The sequence below is a fragment of the Halichoerus grypus genome, chromosome 14 (genome assembly GCF_964656455.1).
Source record: "Halichoerus grypus chromosome 14, mHalGry1.hap1.1, whole genome shotgun sequence".
NCBI classification, from domain to species: domain Eukaryota; kingdom Metazoa; phylum Chordata; class Mammalia; order Carnivora; family Phocidae; genus Halichoerus; species Halichoerus grypus.
This window is the reverse complement of record NC_135725.1, coordinates 28,290,673-28,310,614: the sequence shown is the minus strand read 5'-3', so window position 1 is coordinate 28,310,614 and position 19,942 is coordinate 28,290,673. Positions and strand designations below refer to the sequence as shown.

Here is a 19,942-nt window from a genome sequence, read left to right as displayed (position 1 = left end):
GGTCTCCACATAACTGGGCTAGGTGGCCTCTAATCCAAGTCTGCAAAGCTATGCTTCCGGAAAATACCTACACTTATCTCTTTATTAAAAACCATGTGTGGGGCACCTGGGTGGCTCAGTCGGTTAAGCGTCTGACTCTTGGTTTTGGCTCAGGTCCTGGTCTCGGGCTCTGTGCTCAGTACTGAGTCTGCTTGTGATTCTCTGCCTCTCCCTCTGTTCCTCCTCCTTTCCCTCTCTCTCTCTCTCTCAAATAAATAAATAAACAAAATCTTTAAAAAAAAATGAAAACCATGTGTGCACAGGCCACTACCAACTGTCTCTATCAATTGGATGGAACCAAGTAGACTTTTCAAAGCTAGTGGCTTCTGCTTCCTTTTCCTTCTGGTTCAAAAGGCAAGCAAATATTGTTCTTCTCTCCACAGTGCCACACCCTGATCACGTCTGTGTCCATCTGGGCCAGTTCAGAATTTGTATTCTTTTTAAAGAAACAAGTTCTCAAATGTTCTTTATCCACCCGACAGAGCCATTCCCATATGCCCTCCTCTGAGCTCACTTTAAAAACAGATGTCCAATCTGAGATCCTGAAGGGTCTCAGACCTCAGTCTAGGTCAATATCCTGAGTGTTCTCCCTCAACACTTAGCAGGATTCAGGCATGTCACCTGCATTACATGAATCTGTGCTTGTTTCACGTGGCTTCCTACGTATTTCTCTGAGGGCACCTGTAGATATTCCTCAGCCCATTGCATGTGCTTTCTAAGGAGACACCACTGGCCATCCAGATACTTAATGATGCTTTTTAAAAGCATCCGTGTTAAGTGAACAGCTCCTGGACCTGAAAGTTTAAAATTGAAAACCAAGGGGCGAAAGTCTCTCTCTGTTCTTCTCACTCCCGGAGACTCCCTAGTACCTGAATGGAGGGGAGAGGCTTGGCCTTTCATCCAGGAGTCTTCCTTCTAGCTAGGCTGCTGGCCTACCTGCCCAGGGATCTAATTGCCGTTCAAGTATTAGCACCCTTTTACAGGCCTCTGGTGGTCCTCTGTGGCTCTTGAATCTTGTGGGAACCCTCCAGCATCACATCCAAGTTCCTGTGTAGTCTGGCAGTGTCCTACCTTACTAATCAATGCCCTTTGCAGATCCTGCTCTCCGTGCAAAGCGGGCAACAATATGCCTGTCCCTAACAAGGGGAAAGATCACTACTCCAGGTTGTGGTCACAATGCATTCACCCAATGTATTTTATCGCTACAAAAAAAAAAAAAAAATGCACTGACCCTTCTATTATTCGGGGGACAGATGACCTTGGTTAGAATGTGGCAGAGGCTGGGGACAGAGAGGGGGGTGACAGTGAGGCTGGCTGGGAGGGTGCTTTCCCCCAGCCCTCCCACCAGGAAGCTGTCTCCATTCCTCTGCTCCTGGGGCATTACCCACTGAGCCTTAATCATGCTTACGACAAACTGGTTCATCGGCCCCCTCCCATTATTGAGATCTGATTCTCCCTAATGCTGCTCAAGCATGCATACTCAGTTTTCCACCCCTAGATGCTGGTTCTGACTCTCCGCCTGCCTGAAATGGCCTTCTCCCCTATGTATCCTTCAAGATTGGCTTCAAATGGTACTTCAACCCTCCCTGTTTCAACAAATGGGAAATGACCTCTTTCTTCCGAATGCTAAAAGTTAGCATTTTTCACAAGTTACTGCTTTCTGCCTTAGGTTGGTTACTTGTGTGTCTATTTTCCCTACTGAATTATTAAGCATCTTGAGGGCAAAGCCTGTGTTCTCTCATCTTTGAGTCATCCACAGTCCCTCAGAAAAGATAGAGGTACCAGCTATATTCATGGGAAGAAGGGAAGGGATGGGGTGAGGGGTGGGCACTGGACTAGGAGGTAAGATTTCAGATCCTGGAAGTTTCCTCTTGCAAATCTCATCCACCTGGTCTGGGATGCTTGGCAGTTCTGTAGAAACCTAAGCTCTGACACAGTTACAAAGGAAATCTTCAAGGGAGAGGAAACAGTTTTAATCCTTATTATTCACTTAGAGTCTCATCTTAGACTATTGTGAATGAGATTCAAATTCTTTCTGAAAATTGCGTTTTGAAAGAGAGAGAAAAGGAAGGAAGGACACAGAACTTTCATTTGGGGCACCAAAGGAAAATGTCTCCTGGTTCATCGTGGTGCCTTATGCTTTGAAGAGGTCAGTTCATTTAGACAGTGTCAGATCAGATATCCCCAATAATACACAATGCCCAGCACAGACCTTCAGTTACCTCGTACTCTCCAGGAGAACTGACCCTTCCTTCCCACATTTCTCTCTTGTTCCACAAGACAGGATGTCATTTGGGACCACAAAAATCTATAGACCCCAAAAATATTCATCCATAGGGGAATAAAATATATAGTGAGGTTGACTTGAGTGATTTTTATTGGCCATTTTGAAGGGATTCACAAGAAATGTAGAACTAATCAGGGAAGTATTGGGAATAAGCATTGTTATGGGCTGAATTTTCGCCCTAAATTTACATGTTGAAGTCCTAACCCCTAATACCTCAGAATGTGATTGCATTGGAGATAGGGCCTTTAAAAAGGTGATTAAGGTAAAATGAGATCACAAAGTGGGCTCTAATCTAATTGACTGGTGTCCTTAGGAGGGAAGATTAGGACAGAGATCTCTACGCACACAGGGGAGAGACCATATGAGGGCACAGGGAGAAGTTGGCCATATGTGAGCCAAGGAGAGAGGCCTCAGGAGAAACCGATCTCACCCATACCTTGATCTTGGACGTCCAGCCTCCAGAACCGGGAGATCATAAATGTCTGTTGCAAAATCCCACCCGATCTGTGGGATTTTGTTATGGCAGCCTGAGCTAACTAGTAAGAGCACGAAGGCACAGATGCCAAGAATGAAAGAAATCAGGCTACAGATGAAAGGACTTTAATAAACTCTCTCTCTGTCTCTTGTGATTGCAGAGCAGTGAATCACTTTGAGGGATTTGTGGGCTCTTCGATGAACTGTGGCGACTCATCGACATGATGGGCCCTGCCCCAACTGAGGCCAGGGAATCTAGTCAGTGTATCTCTAAAGCCCCCTGACAAGGTATTTAGTCACTTAGAAAATGTAAGCCGAACCACTGGACTAAAAAGACAGCAAAATTATTAGGAGCCCAGGGGCACCTGGGTGGCTCAGTTGGTTAAGCTGCTGCCTTTGGCTCAGGTCATGATCCTGGAGTCCCAGGATCGAGTCCCGCATCGGGCTCCCTGCTCGGCGGGGAGTCTGCTTCTCCCTCTGACCCTCCCCCTTCTCATGCTCTCTCTCTCTCTATCTCATTCTCTCTCTCAAATAAATAAATAAAATCTTAAAAAAAAAAAAAATTATTAGGAGCCCAAAAAACACACCACATTATAGCAACTGCTACTAGTGATAAAAAAAGAAGCAAGGATCTCATAGCACATATAATTTGAAAAATATCATTTCTCTGGAGTTTGCAAAATAACCAGTCTCAGTTTTCTTGAATGACCATTAAATGTAGAATTCTTATAGACATCACTGAGACTGAGTATCCCAATAGACCTTAAACTTATGTTGATGTGATTACATAAACTGTGCAAAAAATAAGCTTACAAGTTATGCCCCTAATAAACCACAGGCTTTCTCTGTGCTAAAAGCACCACATCTTATCAAATTTCCTCAGTTCTGTGACCTCAGCATTCTCCCTACGAGACTTAAGTTGTCCATCATTTGCTTGTGTGGCCTTTGGCAACTTGCAGATGTTTGCTTGAAAAGGAGTGGCATTCTCCAAGATGACACAAGAACCTGCTGTTCTAGGAGGGGATGCAGGAGCAAGTCTGGGAGCTTGAGGTGCTTCCTGCCTGTCTGAGACACCCGATGTGATCGGCTATTACCCATCTTCTCTAGCCTCCTCAGTGCCCTTGATGCCCATGGCTTTGCCTGTTCACATCTGCTCAGCACTTCCCCCAAACAGCAGACAGCGCCACAGAAGGGCCGTGAGGTTCACTGGCGTCGTCAATGTGCTACTTGTTAGTACCTCGGGAAACAGGCTGCCTGGGAGTCGAAACTAAGAGCTGAAGTGAGGCTGGTAATTGGTTCATGCCCTTCTGGATGCCCACAGTGAACAAGCACTCCCATCCGTGGACTATAATCATCTGCGCTGTCACGGCACATTGAAGGGTGTCTATGGACTGGCCGAGCTCTATCTTTATCCATACATTTGACAAAAATACAGATGATTTCAGTTACATTTATTTGGTGGGGGATTTTAAGGCATCATGCACTCAGATTTTAATTCATCTAATAGTTTTAGAGCAGTACTGTTCACTAGGAATATATGCGAGCCACATTTGTCATTTACGATTTCCTAGTTGCCGCATTTAAAAAGTAAGATGTAACAGCTAAAGTTAATTTTAATAATATATTTTAGTGGGTATATATACATTGGGTTATGACGTAGCCAAAACAGTATCATTTTGACATGTAACCAATATTTTAAAAACCATTAAAGAGACATTTTACCTTCCTTTTTTTGTAATAAATCTTCTAAATCTCATGTGTTTTCACAGTCCACCTCAAGTGCTAAATTTTAACCAGAAATGCTTGGTCTGTATTTAGATTTCATAAAATTTACGGTTAAAAAAAGTAGATTCATTCACATACCCAAAGTTGTTCCAAACAAAAACTGAATTATTAGATCTTAAATTTAGATGTGGATTAGATTAAAAATTCAGCTCTTCAGGCAGACTAGATATTTTTCAAGTGCTGAATAATTACGTGCGGCTAGCGGCTGCCATACTGGACAGCGAGACCCCAAGCACCTACTGTGCACATCACAGCAGGTAAGACAAGATGAGTCAGACAGAGCCCTTATTTCCTCTGGGTGGGGAAGCCTATGTATGAGACACATATACAAATAGCAACAATGTAAGGCAGGTCATGACACTTGCTAAGTACACAGAAAGGAAAGCATTCCAAGGAGAAAAGGAAATGCACAAAGGAAGGTCGGTGGCAAAGAAACAAACATTTAGAGATTGGTAATTATGGTTGGGCATATACCTAGGAGGGTAGAAATTAAAGTTTAAAAAGACAGCCTGGGGCAGTTCTGCTGATAGCCTCAAATAGCAAGCCAAAGAGTTTGTCCTCAATCCACAGTCAATGGGGGATAAGTTTCTGGTGAGGAGGAATCTTTTAGAAAGATCCACTTAGTATTGATGCGGAACGCCTTTGTGGCTAAAAAACCAATTAGCTACTGAACCGGTCCAAGCAAAATATAATGAAAAAAATGGGGGAGGCGGTAGGAAAGGAAAGAAAATTCGAAATGTAATAAATATGTATATAAGGATACCAGGACTTGGCAATGTGGCCAGGAACTCAAGGAAAAAGAGGAGTCAGAGAATTCTGTAGCAACTAAAATAAGGAAGTACAGATAAAAGGCTGGATGGGAAAGTTATTTCTAACGTATCTGCACATAAATGTTTTAAAAGGAGTTGGAATATATGTGCATACAGGCTGGTGGGGGGGTTTGGAAGAGACACTTGGGCAGACATTAAAAGAAGTCAATATCTATTTATAGAACAGTCAAATTAGCAGAATGGGCGACTTTCTTAGAAATAATGTATGCTATTTGGGGCGAGGAGGGAATCTGAGTAAATTAAATTACAGCACTATTCGTTAGAAGGCTAGGCAGCTGTTGAAAATTACTGCTCTTAAATTATATCAAAGGATAAGGAAAGCTGCTTAAGATATACTTTTAAATGAGAACTTTCAGCTTGGATAATAAGATTCCAACTTTGTTTACAAAGGATATGCACCTACATTCTGTATAGCACAGAGAATGTGTGGAAGGACCACACCGTGCTGTTGGCCAGCCTGGATCATCTCTGCAGAGAAAGGCTGACGGGGGCAAGGGCTTTTCCTTTTTATATCTTGCTATTGCTTGAACTTGCTACAGAGAACACATTATTTGAGTTTTAAAAAGGGAGACAAAGGAAAGGGTAAACCATGTATTCAGACCTCCAGAAAAATGACTGAAAGGACTTATAGCAAAAAATTATCTCTGGGCCATTTTAATTTTCTTATTTTGAACTTTTTATATTCTAAAATAAATACATAATACTTCTATAACCAGAAAAAACCAAGTCATAAAAGGAAATAATCTATAATACTGATGGTACAATCAATTTTAAATCTGTTTGCAAAGCCAAAGGTTACAGGGTTGGGTGTTCTTTAAAGAGGTTTGGATCCAATTTCTTTTACTTCTTTGGGGCTCATGCTTACTTTTATTGCTGCTGAAGTGATTTCCACATTTTTTTTAATGATTTCCATTCAGTGTGGCCAAAAAGGAAAATCGAGGCCAACCACAAGGCAAGCCTTCCTGAGAGGAGACAAAAAGCCTCTGTAACCTGTGGAATGAAAACTTTACCGGGAGAACGTGACTCTTTTGTCATGAATGACTTCAGTTGCTGGTGGACAGAAATTTTTAACGAGAACAAAGAGCATCGAAGCGATTTCAGTGCTCTGGTTGTCAATCCCGGCCAAGCACACTCGTAACTTTATATTATAATGATGGGGACAAAGAACAAGGTGTCCCATTCACCGCCAGCTGGCTGCACCCAGAGGGTCCCGGGCCTTTGCAGAGCCTTTCACTGAAGTGGAACCGAGAAGGAACTCTCAAGGAGTGCAAAAAGGACCGTGAGTGAGTAAATCATCATCAACCATGTAAATAATGGCAGAGAATGGGTACGGAGATGAAAAGGTGCCTTCTGATCATTCACCAATGGAAAGATGTGCACTAAATCAGAGTCCTTTCTGTCTGACGCTGTTGTTTTTACTGAACAGTTAAGCGCCCAAGGAAATACCAGTTGGGTCTTAAAGACAATTTATAGCTAGGCTGGCCTCATTGCACCTGGCTGTGTTTTGACAGCAGGTTTCGTCAGTTTATAGCAGAAATTCTTGTCTACACTATAAGCTGTCACAAATGCAACTAGACCTTGGAAAAAATGCACTGCTCAGAGGCAAATCTCTCCCTTCGCCGCGCCCCTCCTCCTTTTAATGAAAAGCAAAAGCCTCCTGCTGGTGGCAAAGCCTCCTTCTCTTCAGGGGAAATTAGGGAGCCTCCTGGGACTGAGAGGGTCAGCCCCAGTGTTACAGCCCAAGTGGGGTGCGCCTGCTTCTGGGCACTCGATTAAGGACTCTTTCTTTTCTCTTCCCTCGGGGCTAACTGTTGAATACAGCGGTCTTGTTGTGTGGAGCCAGGAAATTTCGGGATCCTGCTCTCTGAGCTCCCCACTCTTTCCAGTTTCCAGGCCATGGAAAGAATGTCTGGGCGCCTTGCAACAGCCTGGCCTCGGAACACAAGGCCCACAGCTTTGGCGAATGCCCTCTGCCCCCATCTCAAACAAGAAGGCAACGCTCGGCTATTTGGGATCAGACAAACCTTAACTTTGTTTTTGAGACTTTTCTCCGCAGTAAATGGCCGGGTTCGGAAGCCCCCGCCTTAGAAAGCCCAGGACCTCACTATAACACACACAAGCTGACAGAGCTGCCTCCCAGGACTGTTGCCTTACCCTCCCCTGTTTGGTTTTGCTTTTTTAGACCTCAGGGTTTTTTTTTTTTTTTTTTGCTCCCAGACGATTGGGCCAAATAAATAACTTTTTAACAGGGGACACGCATCCCCGAACAGAAGGAACTGCATCCTTTTTAGGAACGAGTTCATGGCGGCTGGTGGCCGACATTTTCCCCTGTGTGATAGCACGGACAAAGATGTGAAGAGAGGGATGAAAAGGTAATGGAGAGCAGCCCCTCCTGTTCCTTAATTTCATGGTTCACAGACATTCATTGACATTCAGACACTCCCAAGGGGAAGCTCATATAACCAGCCGTGAAACTAGAAACGAGCAGGCTAAGGAGGCTGCTTGCCTGGGCCCAGGGCAGAGTTTCTCACAGCCATGGGGGTCCACTCCCAGACACTAGGGCTCACTCTGATGGGTCTGCAGCTGCTCGGGGGGTGGGGGTGCAGCCCAGACTGGGAAGCTCCAGGCCTGCAGGGTCCCTTGATCGGCTCCACACGGGATGCCACCCTCAACTTCCCAGGGCCTATGCTCTGGCAAGGGTCGGCCCTCGGGGGCTGCCCGTCAGGCTCCAGGAAGCACAGGACCTGGGGAGAGTGGAGGGAGGTGAGGCTCCAAGCTAGGCAGTTCCCATGGAGCTGGGACTGGTCGGGAATGTCTCTCCCTCAGACGTGCCCATGGGCTGAAAGGGAGGGAGACAGTAGAACAACCATTCAGCTGGGATAGGTCCTGGTCCATAAGACGAAGAAATGAATCTACATGGCTCATTTGGATCACACCAGCTTGAGGGAGGGATGCAGAACCAGGCGAGGAAGTTGAGGGGCAGCTGCAGCGGGGAAATGATGGAGAACTAAGGGCATAATAGGTCAGAGGAAAGCTGTAGGCAAGCCAGCTCATTCACTCACCTGGCTGTATCCAAAAAGCAGAGCTGGAGACCACCTGCTCAACCGACCGGTGGCCTTGAAGTGTTGCCTGGTGACACCACCCACAATATACACCACACTTTGCAAGATCTCACTTAACACACAGTTCAAGGTCAACCAGCACGCCCACCTACAGCACCACAGTCTCCTGAGGCAGAGGCCGGAGGCACACACCATGATCGCGGGCGGAAAAGGGTGGGAGACCATCATTTTCCTGACTTACAGATACTCCACCTCAGTAAGATGGTTACTTTTATAACTACACATACATACAAATCATTGTCAAAATTGATACGCTAAGCAGCAAGCTTCACTCTCCTCTACAGACCCTCCTGACCAGTCATGTTGAGCCCACCTGTGGTATTCCAGAACTCTCAAGCCAGTCTCGGAAGATGTTTTCCACAGACAACTCAAGCCTTTAAAAATAAAGCAAAAAGTCAAAGATTAAAACGGTACAGAGCACTTACTACATACATAGCGCCTTTTTCTATAACTATTCGGGTAGATCACAGCATCGATCTTCCAGAGAAGTACCTGTTCCCTGGAGAAAAGCAACGTTGTGCCAGGTTCAAGTGCAGAGGGCACTCAGTCACACTCAGCGCAGCTTCGGTCAACAGGGATGTGCACGATGGGATCTAAAAATCGGAGGCACACTGTAATAGGTGCTCTTAATGCCTCGAGAGGAACTGTTGGGTTGGGAGCCCCAATTCAGGGAGGACAGGACACATCAGGCACGACTGCTTCCTCCACAGTTGGCAGCAAAGTGAAATCAGAACGCTCCAGCACTTAGCACATCAAAATGAAATTTGAACTTTATCGTGACGGGGGCTGCGGCAGGCACAGATGGCACGATCCCCTGTCAGAGTGCAGAGGCCCACAGGCTGCTTTATTTGAAATAAAAGTTGCTTGTTAAGTCTGACCCAAAGTCAGCTCCAATTCTTTTGGTTTCATGTCCTGCTGATTTGAATACTCCCTTCAATTCGTGAAGTATCCAGTATATTTAGGGTCAACAGACCTTAGGTTGCGTCTTCCTGTGTTCCTGGGCTAATGACATTTAAAGCAACCGCAGTCCCTGTCTAGATACCCCCGGCCCCAGCTCCATCTCCCCGCTCGCAGAGGCCTTTCCTGAGCCCTGTCCCAGGCTGTGTGTGCGGCATCCACCATGCTCCCTGCCCTCTGCGCCATGGCATTCCGCACTGCGTGCCTGCCGTCTATTTCATTACTTGCCCTTTAACTGTCCCCTCACTGGATCGAAGCTCTCTGAGATCAGGGTCTATGGCTGTTTGACTCACTTCTCGAGATCCAGAATGGAGACCAGTTCCTGGTATAAAAGATGCTTCCCATAGATATTTTTTATTTGAATGAATGAAAACACATTTCACTTTTGTTTCAATAAAAAGTATTCCCTTTTAATTTAAAAACCACCTTTCCCAGTAAGAGATTCCCAATGTGTTAAACTCCAAACCTATAAAAATTTTATATATTATATTCTACATCATACATAAATATATATACATATATACATACATACATACACACACACACACACACACACACACACACACAGATATATATAAATAATATTCCTTCCCTCCTTTTAGGGATTGCAGAGAAGTTGTGGAAAGATACAATGCCATCCATCTGTGATGTTAAGGTGCTGAAACCAGTGCTCCCTCACCTCCTGGGCTATGCTCCAGGCTGGGCAGTAGTGAGAAAGGGAGGAGGGACAAGCGGGCCTGGATGGGGTTGGGGAAGAAGGGGCTGACTGATATTTTTGCGACCTTCTCTTCCCCAGTGAGAAGCAAGTCACTGGTGTGCCTTGGTCTTCCTGGGCCAGGGCAAAAGCAAACGTTGCAGAAGGGTGCAACTGTTAGTATTTCCAAAGAAAATGGGGGGCAGGAGGGACTACGCAGAGTAAGTGGTTTGGATTCATTTCAAGATGATGCCCATCTGTGGGATGACCGGGGAAGGGGACAGGCCAGAAGTGGAGAAGGGGAGAACAATGACCTCCCCAGGATGCTTGCGCTGGGCTCCTCCAGGTTCCCGGGCTCAGTGGAATTACTGGGCGTGCCTTGTATGCAGGTGCCCACAGGGGCCACCGTCCCCGAGCCTTGCCCCACTACTTCTTCGTGGTCACTCAACAGCATCAATCCAGGTGCGAGCGGCCAAGTTCCTGCTGTGACGCAGAGCGTGGAGGCATGTGTGTGCACGCACGTGTGCAGCACGTGGGGCAGGGGAGGGTGGGTGGGTGACTGGAAGGGAGGAGGTGGCTCTCAGAGCACCTTAGATCCAGATCACTGTTCTTCTTTGGGCTCGGTCGGCCGCACTGGGAGGTGCTGGCAATGCCCTTCACAGGCCTGACTGATCTGCTGGGAGGAGGAGGAGAGCAGGGCTGAAGGGGCCCCTTAGAGAAGTGTCTGAGGAACTCAAAGCTGATTTACTTTCTAACGAAACGTGCAAGGCTGCAAGGGCAGACAGACTATATAATTTCCGCTGAAGGTAAGAGGCTCCGTGGAAGGCCTGCTCTTGTGGGGAAGGAACGCAGACCATCCCCACCTTGTCTGGCACCCAGGAGGGGGGGTTCACTTGGTGGTGCTGGGTTCCTGCCCTGGGGCCTCAACAGCTGGGGATCTGCTGGTGCTCTAAGTTGTCTATCCTGATTGAGAGGCACGCCTGCTTTCTCCCGGGTCCTTCCTTCCCTGAAGCTTTTCCTAAGTCGCCCATTCATCTGCTTCCTTTCCAGCCAGAGAGGGGCACTGGGATGTCGGGAGCCCTCCGGGGCCCTGGGGCCAAGAGCTCCCGTCACCCTCCTTCCAGCGATCTCAGGAAAGCCAAAGCAAGAGGCTGACTCTGACCCAAGCTTTGTTGAGCTGTGGCATTCTAGGAGAACGGGCATTCTTAAATCTTGCCCAACTCGAGAGGAAGACAGGGGATTTAGAAAGGATTTAGACAAGAAGGGTAGTGAGGATCAAAGGGGCGAGTACACTGGGTCCACAAGGGGGGTCGAGGGAACTGGGGTTCAATGTCCTGAAGAAGAGAAGTCTGGGAGTGACTTCATGGCCATTTTTGAGTGATTTTACAAAAGAGGGCGAACAGCTGTTGTGCATAGTCATGGAGGAGCGAGTAAGAGGACGTGGACATAAATTTCCTTCAGGGAATTTTAGCTGGAACACACAGTTTTTTGTTTTGTTTTGTTTTTTAAAGATTGTATTTATTGGGGCGCCTGGGTGGCTCAGTCATTAAGCGTCTGCCTTCGGCTCAGGTCATGATCCCAGAATCCTGGGATCGAGTCCCACATCGGGCTCCCTGCTCCGCGGGAAGCCTGCTTCTCCCTCTCCTGCTCCCCCTGCTTGTGTTCCTGCTCTCACTATGTCTCTCTCTGTCAAATAAATAAATAAAATCTTAAAAAAAAAAAAAAAAAAGATTGTATTTATTTATTTGACAGAGAGAGACACAGCGAGAGAGGGAACAAGCAGAGGGAATGGGAGGGGGGAGAAGCAGGCTTCCCACTGAGCAGGGAGCCCGACGCGGGGCTCGATCCCAGGACCCTGGGATCATGACCTGAGCCGAAGGCAGACGCCTAACGACTGAGCCACCCAGGCGCCCCCAAACACATAGTTTTAAGGGTGGCATGGGGAGGGGCCAGGGAGCTGAGCCCTGGAATGTCACTGAGCAAGGCCCAAGTCTTCACCAGAGAAAACTGAAGAATGGGCAACACTTCTCCCTGCGGCATTGGTTCGGTGGATGCCTACAGGGCACAAGGTTCTGTGGAGGGCTGAGCTGGGAACCCGCAGGGCTGGACTGTCCAATAGGGACACATACCAGGCACGCCCACGGTGCCACCAGCGCTAATGCAGAGATGTGGGACTACGTGTGCAAGAGGCACCGGCTGCCTCAGGTGGCTCAGCTAGAAGGAGGATGGTGGGAGGCGTGTCAGGGGAGTCTTCTTCAAGGAAGCAAAGCTTGAACCATGTCATGGAGGAAGGCTGTGCTGTCCCCAACGATGGTGCAGGGCCAGCAAAATGGAAGGAAAGTGCATGCAGGGCAAAGGGAGCAGAAGCAGGAAAGTCCAAAGCCATGGTCAACTGGGCAGGCACACAGAATGAGGTGAGGGAAAAAAGGGGTGTTCTGTGAGAACCCTGACATCCTGCCATTGAGCCTTGGCCTCATCGAGGAGGCTCGGAGCATGTCCACAGAATGGCACAAACAAAAGGGAGTCGAGGAGGAGTAACAGAAGGGAAAGAGGCCGGAGGCAGGGAGACCAAAGTGGAGACTGTGAACAACTTGTGCTACAGTCTATGACCTGAAGAGCTGGCTGGGCCAACTGTGTGGTTGGTTATTCCACTGGAAAGTAATAAGGCAAATTTTGCATTGCCATATTTAGTGTTTGTACACACGGGTCCTATTATGGAGTGGCACCAAAAACAAAGCAAACAAAAACCCCTCTGCCCACTACCAAGTAAAGGCATAAAAGTAGTAGCTATTGCTTACTGAACACCTACTGTGTACCAGGCACTAGAAAGAATATCTCATTTAAACTTGACATTATTTGCACAAGACCAATATTAGTATCCCCATTCAGAGATGAGCAAATGCACGTTCTGGGAAGTTAAGGGACTTAACCAAGGCCACACAGATCCAAGTCTACACTGCCTGGCTGCGAAGCCCCCACTTTCCTTTCTATGCTGAACTTAGGTATCATGATACATCGATTGTGATTTTTGGGGGCAGGCAAGCCTGTGGAAAAGGAGGGCCTGTGCTTGCACCAAACAGCCCTGCCTTCTCCTTCTTGCTCACATCTCTCCTGCCGAAGGCGGCCTGGCCCCTGCTGTGGTCACCCTGTTTGTCTGCCCTTCATTTACAGTTCTGAAGAGATGGGGAGACCCTTGGGAGGAGCAAAAGTGTAAGGGCAGGAGAGTTCATCGTTCAGCTGCATCCAGGAGCAAAAGACACTCTCCCGTGAATGAAAAGAACATGTGTTTTCAGATCACTTTCCTTTGGAAAAGTTCACAGCATCTTATAACCATTATCACTTCATTCCTCATAATATCCTTGTGAAGTGGGTGTCAATTATTGTGTGGCTTTGAGCAGATGGAGAAACTGCAGCATAAGAAGACTGGCCAAAGTCAGGCCAGACAAAAGGCTAAAGAAAAGACCCAGGTTTCTAGACTCCCAGTACCAGTGCAGACATCGAACCACACTGACACCTGTCTGGGGATTGCTAACAGGGAATGAGACTTTAAACTATGAGAGAATGATGAAAGCAATAACTTCAACTGCTAAAAAAAAAAAAAAAATGAAGGTACTATAAGTGGCCTTACTTCCCAAGGAAATTATGAGAGATGTGTGATAATGCTGAAATTTTTTTAAGTAGGCTCCATGCCCAACATGGGCCTCAAACCCACAACCTCAAGATCAAGAGTCATATGCTCTACCAACTGAGCCAGCCAGGCACCCCAATAATGCTTAATCTGCAAGGAAGAAATGAACTGCAGACTGTTTGGAGGGAAAAAGTAACAATTCCATAGTTTTTGCTGTTTTGATCGTAGTAATTGAGATGACAGTGCAGGTGAATTTTTAGGTCTAGACTTGGATAGATAGCCATGGTAAAGCAAAAGTTGACTTTTTCAGATCAAGACAGAGTCTAAGCCAATGGTGAATGTTTCCCCTCTGAGATCATGTGGCTTAAATAATCACAACAACAAGCAGAAGCATTTCCACTTCGCTGGGACCCTGGACTTAGAGGAAATTACTCTTCTGCATGTCTGATCACTATGGAAACTGATTTCATACAGATAGCTAAAAGTACACAGACCCACGACTGCATGCCCCCATATTTGTACTGGTGAGCGGTACTTGCGCCTCATTACCCGAGCCTCCTGGATAGCTGGAACAGCAGGTTGTTTTTCCCCCTGGCTGGAGAGTACCCTCTCTGCACTCCTACATCCTGTAAGGCCACTCTTGAGTTTCAGGCATCTGTCTCCAGGCCCTCTGAGCTATAAATGTGGTCACACATAGTCAGCACAGCAGGGGAGAGAGTATGTTGGACACCGTGGCATAATGCGGGTGAGAGAAATAACTGTGTTTCAAGTGGAGAAAGCTGAAAGGCAGGGGCTCTTCCCTTTGTGATATTAACATGCCTAGAAATAGACCTGGGCTCGTGTGCAAATGGTATTGCACGCGCTATATTGCTTGTTCAGTTGATTTCTGAGGGCCGAGGGACACGGATGGCTGGGCTGGCCAGCAGCTCTGCCACTTGTGCCTATCACCCGCGGCCGATCAGAAGAGTCCTCACCGCTCTCTGCTCCCACCTGCAGCCCTTGAGAGTCTAATGATCGCATTCTATCCACGCCTCTGAAGGAAAGCACAACTTTCACAACTTTCTAAGGCCCCCCGCAACTGTCACGTGAACTAAACCACAGATGGAAGGAACGCTGGAAGTGCAGGTACTGGATGAACGCAAGCACTGGACTGGGGCCCTCGGTGCTCAGGGTCTGAAATGGAAAAGCCCTCGTTCAGCAGTGCGACCGACATTCTTCACAGATTTTTAAATTTTTGTAGTTTAGGTTTTTAAGTTCCCTCTCTACATGTGGATACAAATAGTGTGCGTCTCAGAACTCTGCACATGGTTATTTGTTTCTCGATCAAAAGGAGTCATTTGTGCTCAGGCAGATAATGAGAATGGCTGAGGTCACATCTATAAGCGAGCACTCCCTAGCTCCACGGGGGAGGCAGGGCAGTGAATGAAACCAAACACAGGGACGTGCACACAGAGACATAATAACTGATGAGCAAAGAAAAAACCACTGTTGGGGCGCCTGGGTAGCACAGTTGGTTAAGCGTCCAACTCTTGGTTTTGGCTCAGGTCGTGATCTCAGGGTCGTGAGACTGATCCCCACGTCGGGCTCCACGCTCAGTGCAGAGTTTGCTTAAGACTCTCTCTCCCTCTGCTCCTCCCCCTGCTCTCTCCCCTGCTCTCAAATAAATAAATCTTAAAAAAAAAAAAAAAAGGGAAGAGCAAGCCACTGTTGATAGGGTTGATATATTAGTTGGGCAGGGAGCTCTTGCATCAGGGCCAGCTGGTGCCCTGGGTCTGTTTGGATTTCCTTCTAAGCACTTTCAGCTTTTTCTTCCCTTGGTCTCATAAAACATCAACATTTGAACAGAAACCTCACATTGAAGATGTCTAAAACACAACTCCTCACTCCCTCCCCTCCACCTCCAAATGCTCTCCCTCCCACTCCCTGCCCCACATGGATTCCTGAGACAAATTCCCAGCCCCCTCTGCTTCCAGCACTACTCCAGAGGGTCACTGAGTGGCCCAGAAAGAAAGGTCAGGTCGTGGTGGATTCCCCCACGTAACTTTCAAAACCAACCAACCAAGTCTTAATCCGTGGCCCCTCTGGAATATCCCTCAGATCTGTTCATTATTCCCAAACCCTCCTGCCACCGCCACATCCCTGCCCGGGTTCCAGCTCTAGATCTCTTGAGTGAACAGCTGCCTAGGTTTCTCATTGGTCTCGTGACTTCTAGTCCTCCCTGCCCACATCGATCTTCCACATTGCCCCCCGGAGTATCCTTCCAATCTGCTGATGGCACTCTCCTACTTAGAACCTTCGGTGTACTTCTCTGCCTGAAGGCTTGAGGCTAGGACGCATGGGCCTTTCCCTGTGCACCGAGGACTCTGAAACTCCCAAAAGCACTTCCTACACTGAATCATAACGATCTGTTTTCATGCATATCTTCATGTTGATTAGGAGCTCCCTGCAGGCTGGACATGGAATCTATTCCTTTCTGTCCCCTAGTGTCCAGCCTAAAGCCTGCTAGGGGAGGCGCTCAATAGATAATGTTAAATTAATCGAAGCAAGAGAACAATGCAAAACAGTGTGACACAGAGGAGACTGGCCCCTGAACACCAAGTGGCTGGTCTAATCTGAAGAACCTTGCCCCGCTCACAATGGCTCACATGCCTGACAGATGTGCCCAAGGATCAGTTTGCAGCCGGGCTACAGATTAGAGGCTCCGGGGGTAGGTGTGGGGCCTTTGGAGACCCAGATAAAATTGGTACAATATGCTGCATAGGTAAAAGGGCAAACGGTCTGTTTTAATAGCTGAATTAGATTCTGACATTAGTTAGCAGGAAAGATGTTCAAGGTTCAGAAAATATTCTGCTATACTTGCTGAAATAGATTCATTGCAGGAAGGAAATCGCCTTAACTTTTAAGGGGAATTTTAAAAGGAAGCTTAAACCTGCTAGCCAAAACATGACCCTAACTGGGAAAGGCGTCCTCTCAGGGGGTGAAGGTTGGTGGTCGGTGGCCACCCTTAAACAGAGACCATCCCAACAAAAGTCTCTTTGTGGGCTCAACAGTGTGTCCCTCGATAAATATTCACAATGATAAGAAGATCCCAGTCCCCCGGAGCCCTCGGAGCCAGAGGGCTCAGGGCCATCCCCATGAACTTCATAACCTTATCAGGAAGAGGATGAAAAGAAAGAAGCCCTTCCCAATTAAAAATGCACTTTGTTGCTTCCATGAAATTTGCTATATTTGTGCCATAAGTTCTTCCAAAAGAATGTATAGTACAGACTGGTAATAAGAATACACCATTTCTAGTATTGTCTTATCTTTCTTTTCTTGCATTAGTTTCTAAGGAAACTGCTCCATCTTATCAGGGAATCTGAAAAGTTATTCCAGGGCAGGTACAGAAGAAAAGGGGGAAAAAAATGTCTTGCAGGTAAACTGTTGTTCCTGACCTTAGGAATAATGGCCACATCTGATGTGATTTTGCATGAAGAAAATCCGTATGTCTGCTTAAAAAGAAAGGATGGTAAATCTGAAACACTTCAGACTTTCCAAAACAAGCCACACTTCCTTCAAGCAGCCTCCTGAAGAGCTAATAATCTTGGCTGTTTACTAAAGCCCCACGCAATCTCCCTGTATAAGACTTCCTTCAGCATCAAAAGGCATGAACACAAAGAGGTAGAAATGAAGGAATTTATCAAATCATATGGGTATGTTCATTTTGTATGATGCACTGGCTTGCTCTATGTGTGTGTGTTCACATCTAATTTAAAAAAACAAGCGGATAACAATAACACTTCTAATAGTTGAAGCCAGAATTAGAAGTAGAAGGTGGAAGATGGGGAGTTTAAACAAAAGGCCAGGCAAAAGTCTAACACTTAGAAAAAAATCTTCATGTCTTCATGGCCCCTGGATACCCCCCTGAATTTGCATGTCACCTCCTGGTGGCTCAAACCCTGCCACCTTCCCTTTAAGACACTCCATTTGGACTGCCTATAAAGCTGGCCCACCTACATGGAGGATGGCCTTGCCTGGGTCCAAGTCAGTGTCTGCGTGAAAGAATTCATTTCCACATTTGGAAACCTATTATGAGCATAAAAACATTGTTAAATCTGTGGATCAGAAAGGAGAAGAACATTGGCTCTTCTTCAAAGGAATGTTTAATTTCTCAAGATGCCCCCCCTCAACGTTAAATACCAATTTTGCTATTGGGAATTATGTTTCAGGGTATTCACTTCTAGTGTCTAAATTAAGATAGGAAATTAGAAGGAGAGGGTTGGAATGAACCCAGTGTAAACTTTGATGTAGGTCCTAAACCTCCTCCTCCTATACGTGGTCAGCCCCTCAGTACCTCAGTGCTCTTACTGGGAAAATAGGGATAGACATGTCATGCACTAAATAGTGTTGGATGAAGGATTACCTGAGGGCCTGCATATAGGAAGTACTGCCCTCCAATACCCACTATGATGATGGTGTTGGAGGGGGGTGTACTGTAATAAGGATTAAATGATTTACTATATGTAGATCCTGTATACAGGGCCTGAGGCACAGAAGATGACTATTGATATAACTGTTATCAATCATTGATTGAACACCTACTTTTCACAGATATTATCTCTTTTATTCCTCCCAAGGGTGAAAAACCGAAATTTGGAGGGATGAAGTAACTCACTCCGAATCTCAGAGCTGGGAAGGAGCCATGCTGGGGTAAGAACCTAGGAGAGCCTGACTTCAAATCCCAGGCTCTTATTACTACACTACACTTTTACCTTCAATTAAACAGCATTTCCTTATATTAAACCGTGTTAACTAGAGAACCCTAACTTAGAACTTTCCTCTCCTCCCTTCTTTTTCACAGCAGCTGAGGCCACGAAGTGTCCCTGGCTTGTCTCTCATACTACTTTCAGGGCTTTTGACTCTGGGCCCTCCCAACGCTGCGTGCCCTGGCTCCCAATATCCACGCGGACCTAGCTCTAGGGCTGGTTGATTGTCCTGGGCTAGGTCCCTACTGCTGTTAAGAGATGAAGATTGAACTTTCTAGATTGCAACAAGCCAAACAATGGCAGGGTCATTTTTAACATTAAAAGTAAAACCGGGCTCTTAATTCCTAAATCGGTCCTCACCTTTTTTCTTCTGGGATATTCTCCAACAGCATTTGAAGGAAATCCTGGAAGAAGAAAAAAGCAAACCATTAAAGATGTCCATCAATAAATAACACTGTCCAGAATCGTGCCAGAGCCCGAGTGCTCCCAGCTGCTGACAGCTCACCTGCTAGGGAAGCTAGGTCTGTGATGACTTATTAGACTATATACTCTATATTTATTAATTTACCAGGGCTTCAATCCAATCAGTTAAAGAGATTTGTTTTGTAAAAACCGCAAATTGAAAAATGTACTGTTTGTTATTTTGACCTAACCCAACAGTTTATTTCATGTTTAACTATTTTCAAAAGGCTGACCATAGCATAAAGCACTATCCCCTCTCTACTTAACCACGTTTTCCTCCTCTCCAGCTTTCCCTAGAGATCCTGTGACACCTGAACACTCTCAACTCCAAGAGGCTAGGAACTAACTTGCAACATTCTTGCATTGTTCTATGGAAAGATAAAGACAGGGGCGCCTAGGGGCTCAGTCAGTAGAGCATGCGACCCTTGATCTCAGGGTTGTGAGTTTGAGGCCCACACTGGGTATAGAGATTACTTAAAAAAAAAAAAAAAAAAAATATATATATATATATATATATATATAAAACAAAAACAACAACAAAAAGATGAAGACAAAAATCAAGACAATTAATATCCCAGTGGAGGAACAAAGATGTCACAATTACAAAATGGCTCGTGGGCCCCCGCCTCGGTCTGAAGCTACTTCTAGTGACACTGTGCAATCTCCTATTGCTTCACATTTTGGATCTTTCAACAATAGATTTTTTCAACCTAAACACATAACTTAGACACATCTATTTTTTCCTGTACTGTGGAAAATTTCAAACACATTCAAAAGTAGAGAAGAGTATAATTAACCTTTATGTACCCATCAACCCACAGCCAATCCGTCCTAACCTCTTAGCTGCCTCCTATATTATTCAGAAGTGAATCCCAAATGTTATATAACACCATCAATCAATGCTTCAGTAAATAACTCT

The 19,942-nt window shown here is 46.1% G+C and overlaps 1 protein-coding gene across 6 annotated transcripts in view; it reads right to left on the bottom strand.

The window, feature by feature from the left end:
* AOPEP (aminopeptidase O (putative)) overlaps positions 1 to 19,942 on the bottom strand; it is a 337,581-nt gene that overhangs the window by 91,094 nt on the left and 226,545 nt on the right. For all 6 annotated transcript variants that reach the window (XR_004914923.2, XR_004914927.2, XM_078061964.1 and 3 more), the window contains 2 exons: positions 18,922 to 18,965; positions 8,851 to 8,911 (listed from right to left, as the gene is read on the bottom strand). Coding sequence is in view for 4 of the 6 variants with exons in the window: in XM_078061964.1 (XP_077918090.1) it covers positions 8,851 to 8,911; positions 18,922 to 18,965 (105 nt within the window). In the remaining 2 variants the exon portion in view is untranslated. The remainder of the gene's footprint in view (positions 1 to 8,850; positions 8,912 to 18,921; positions 18,966 to 19,942) is intronic.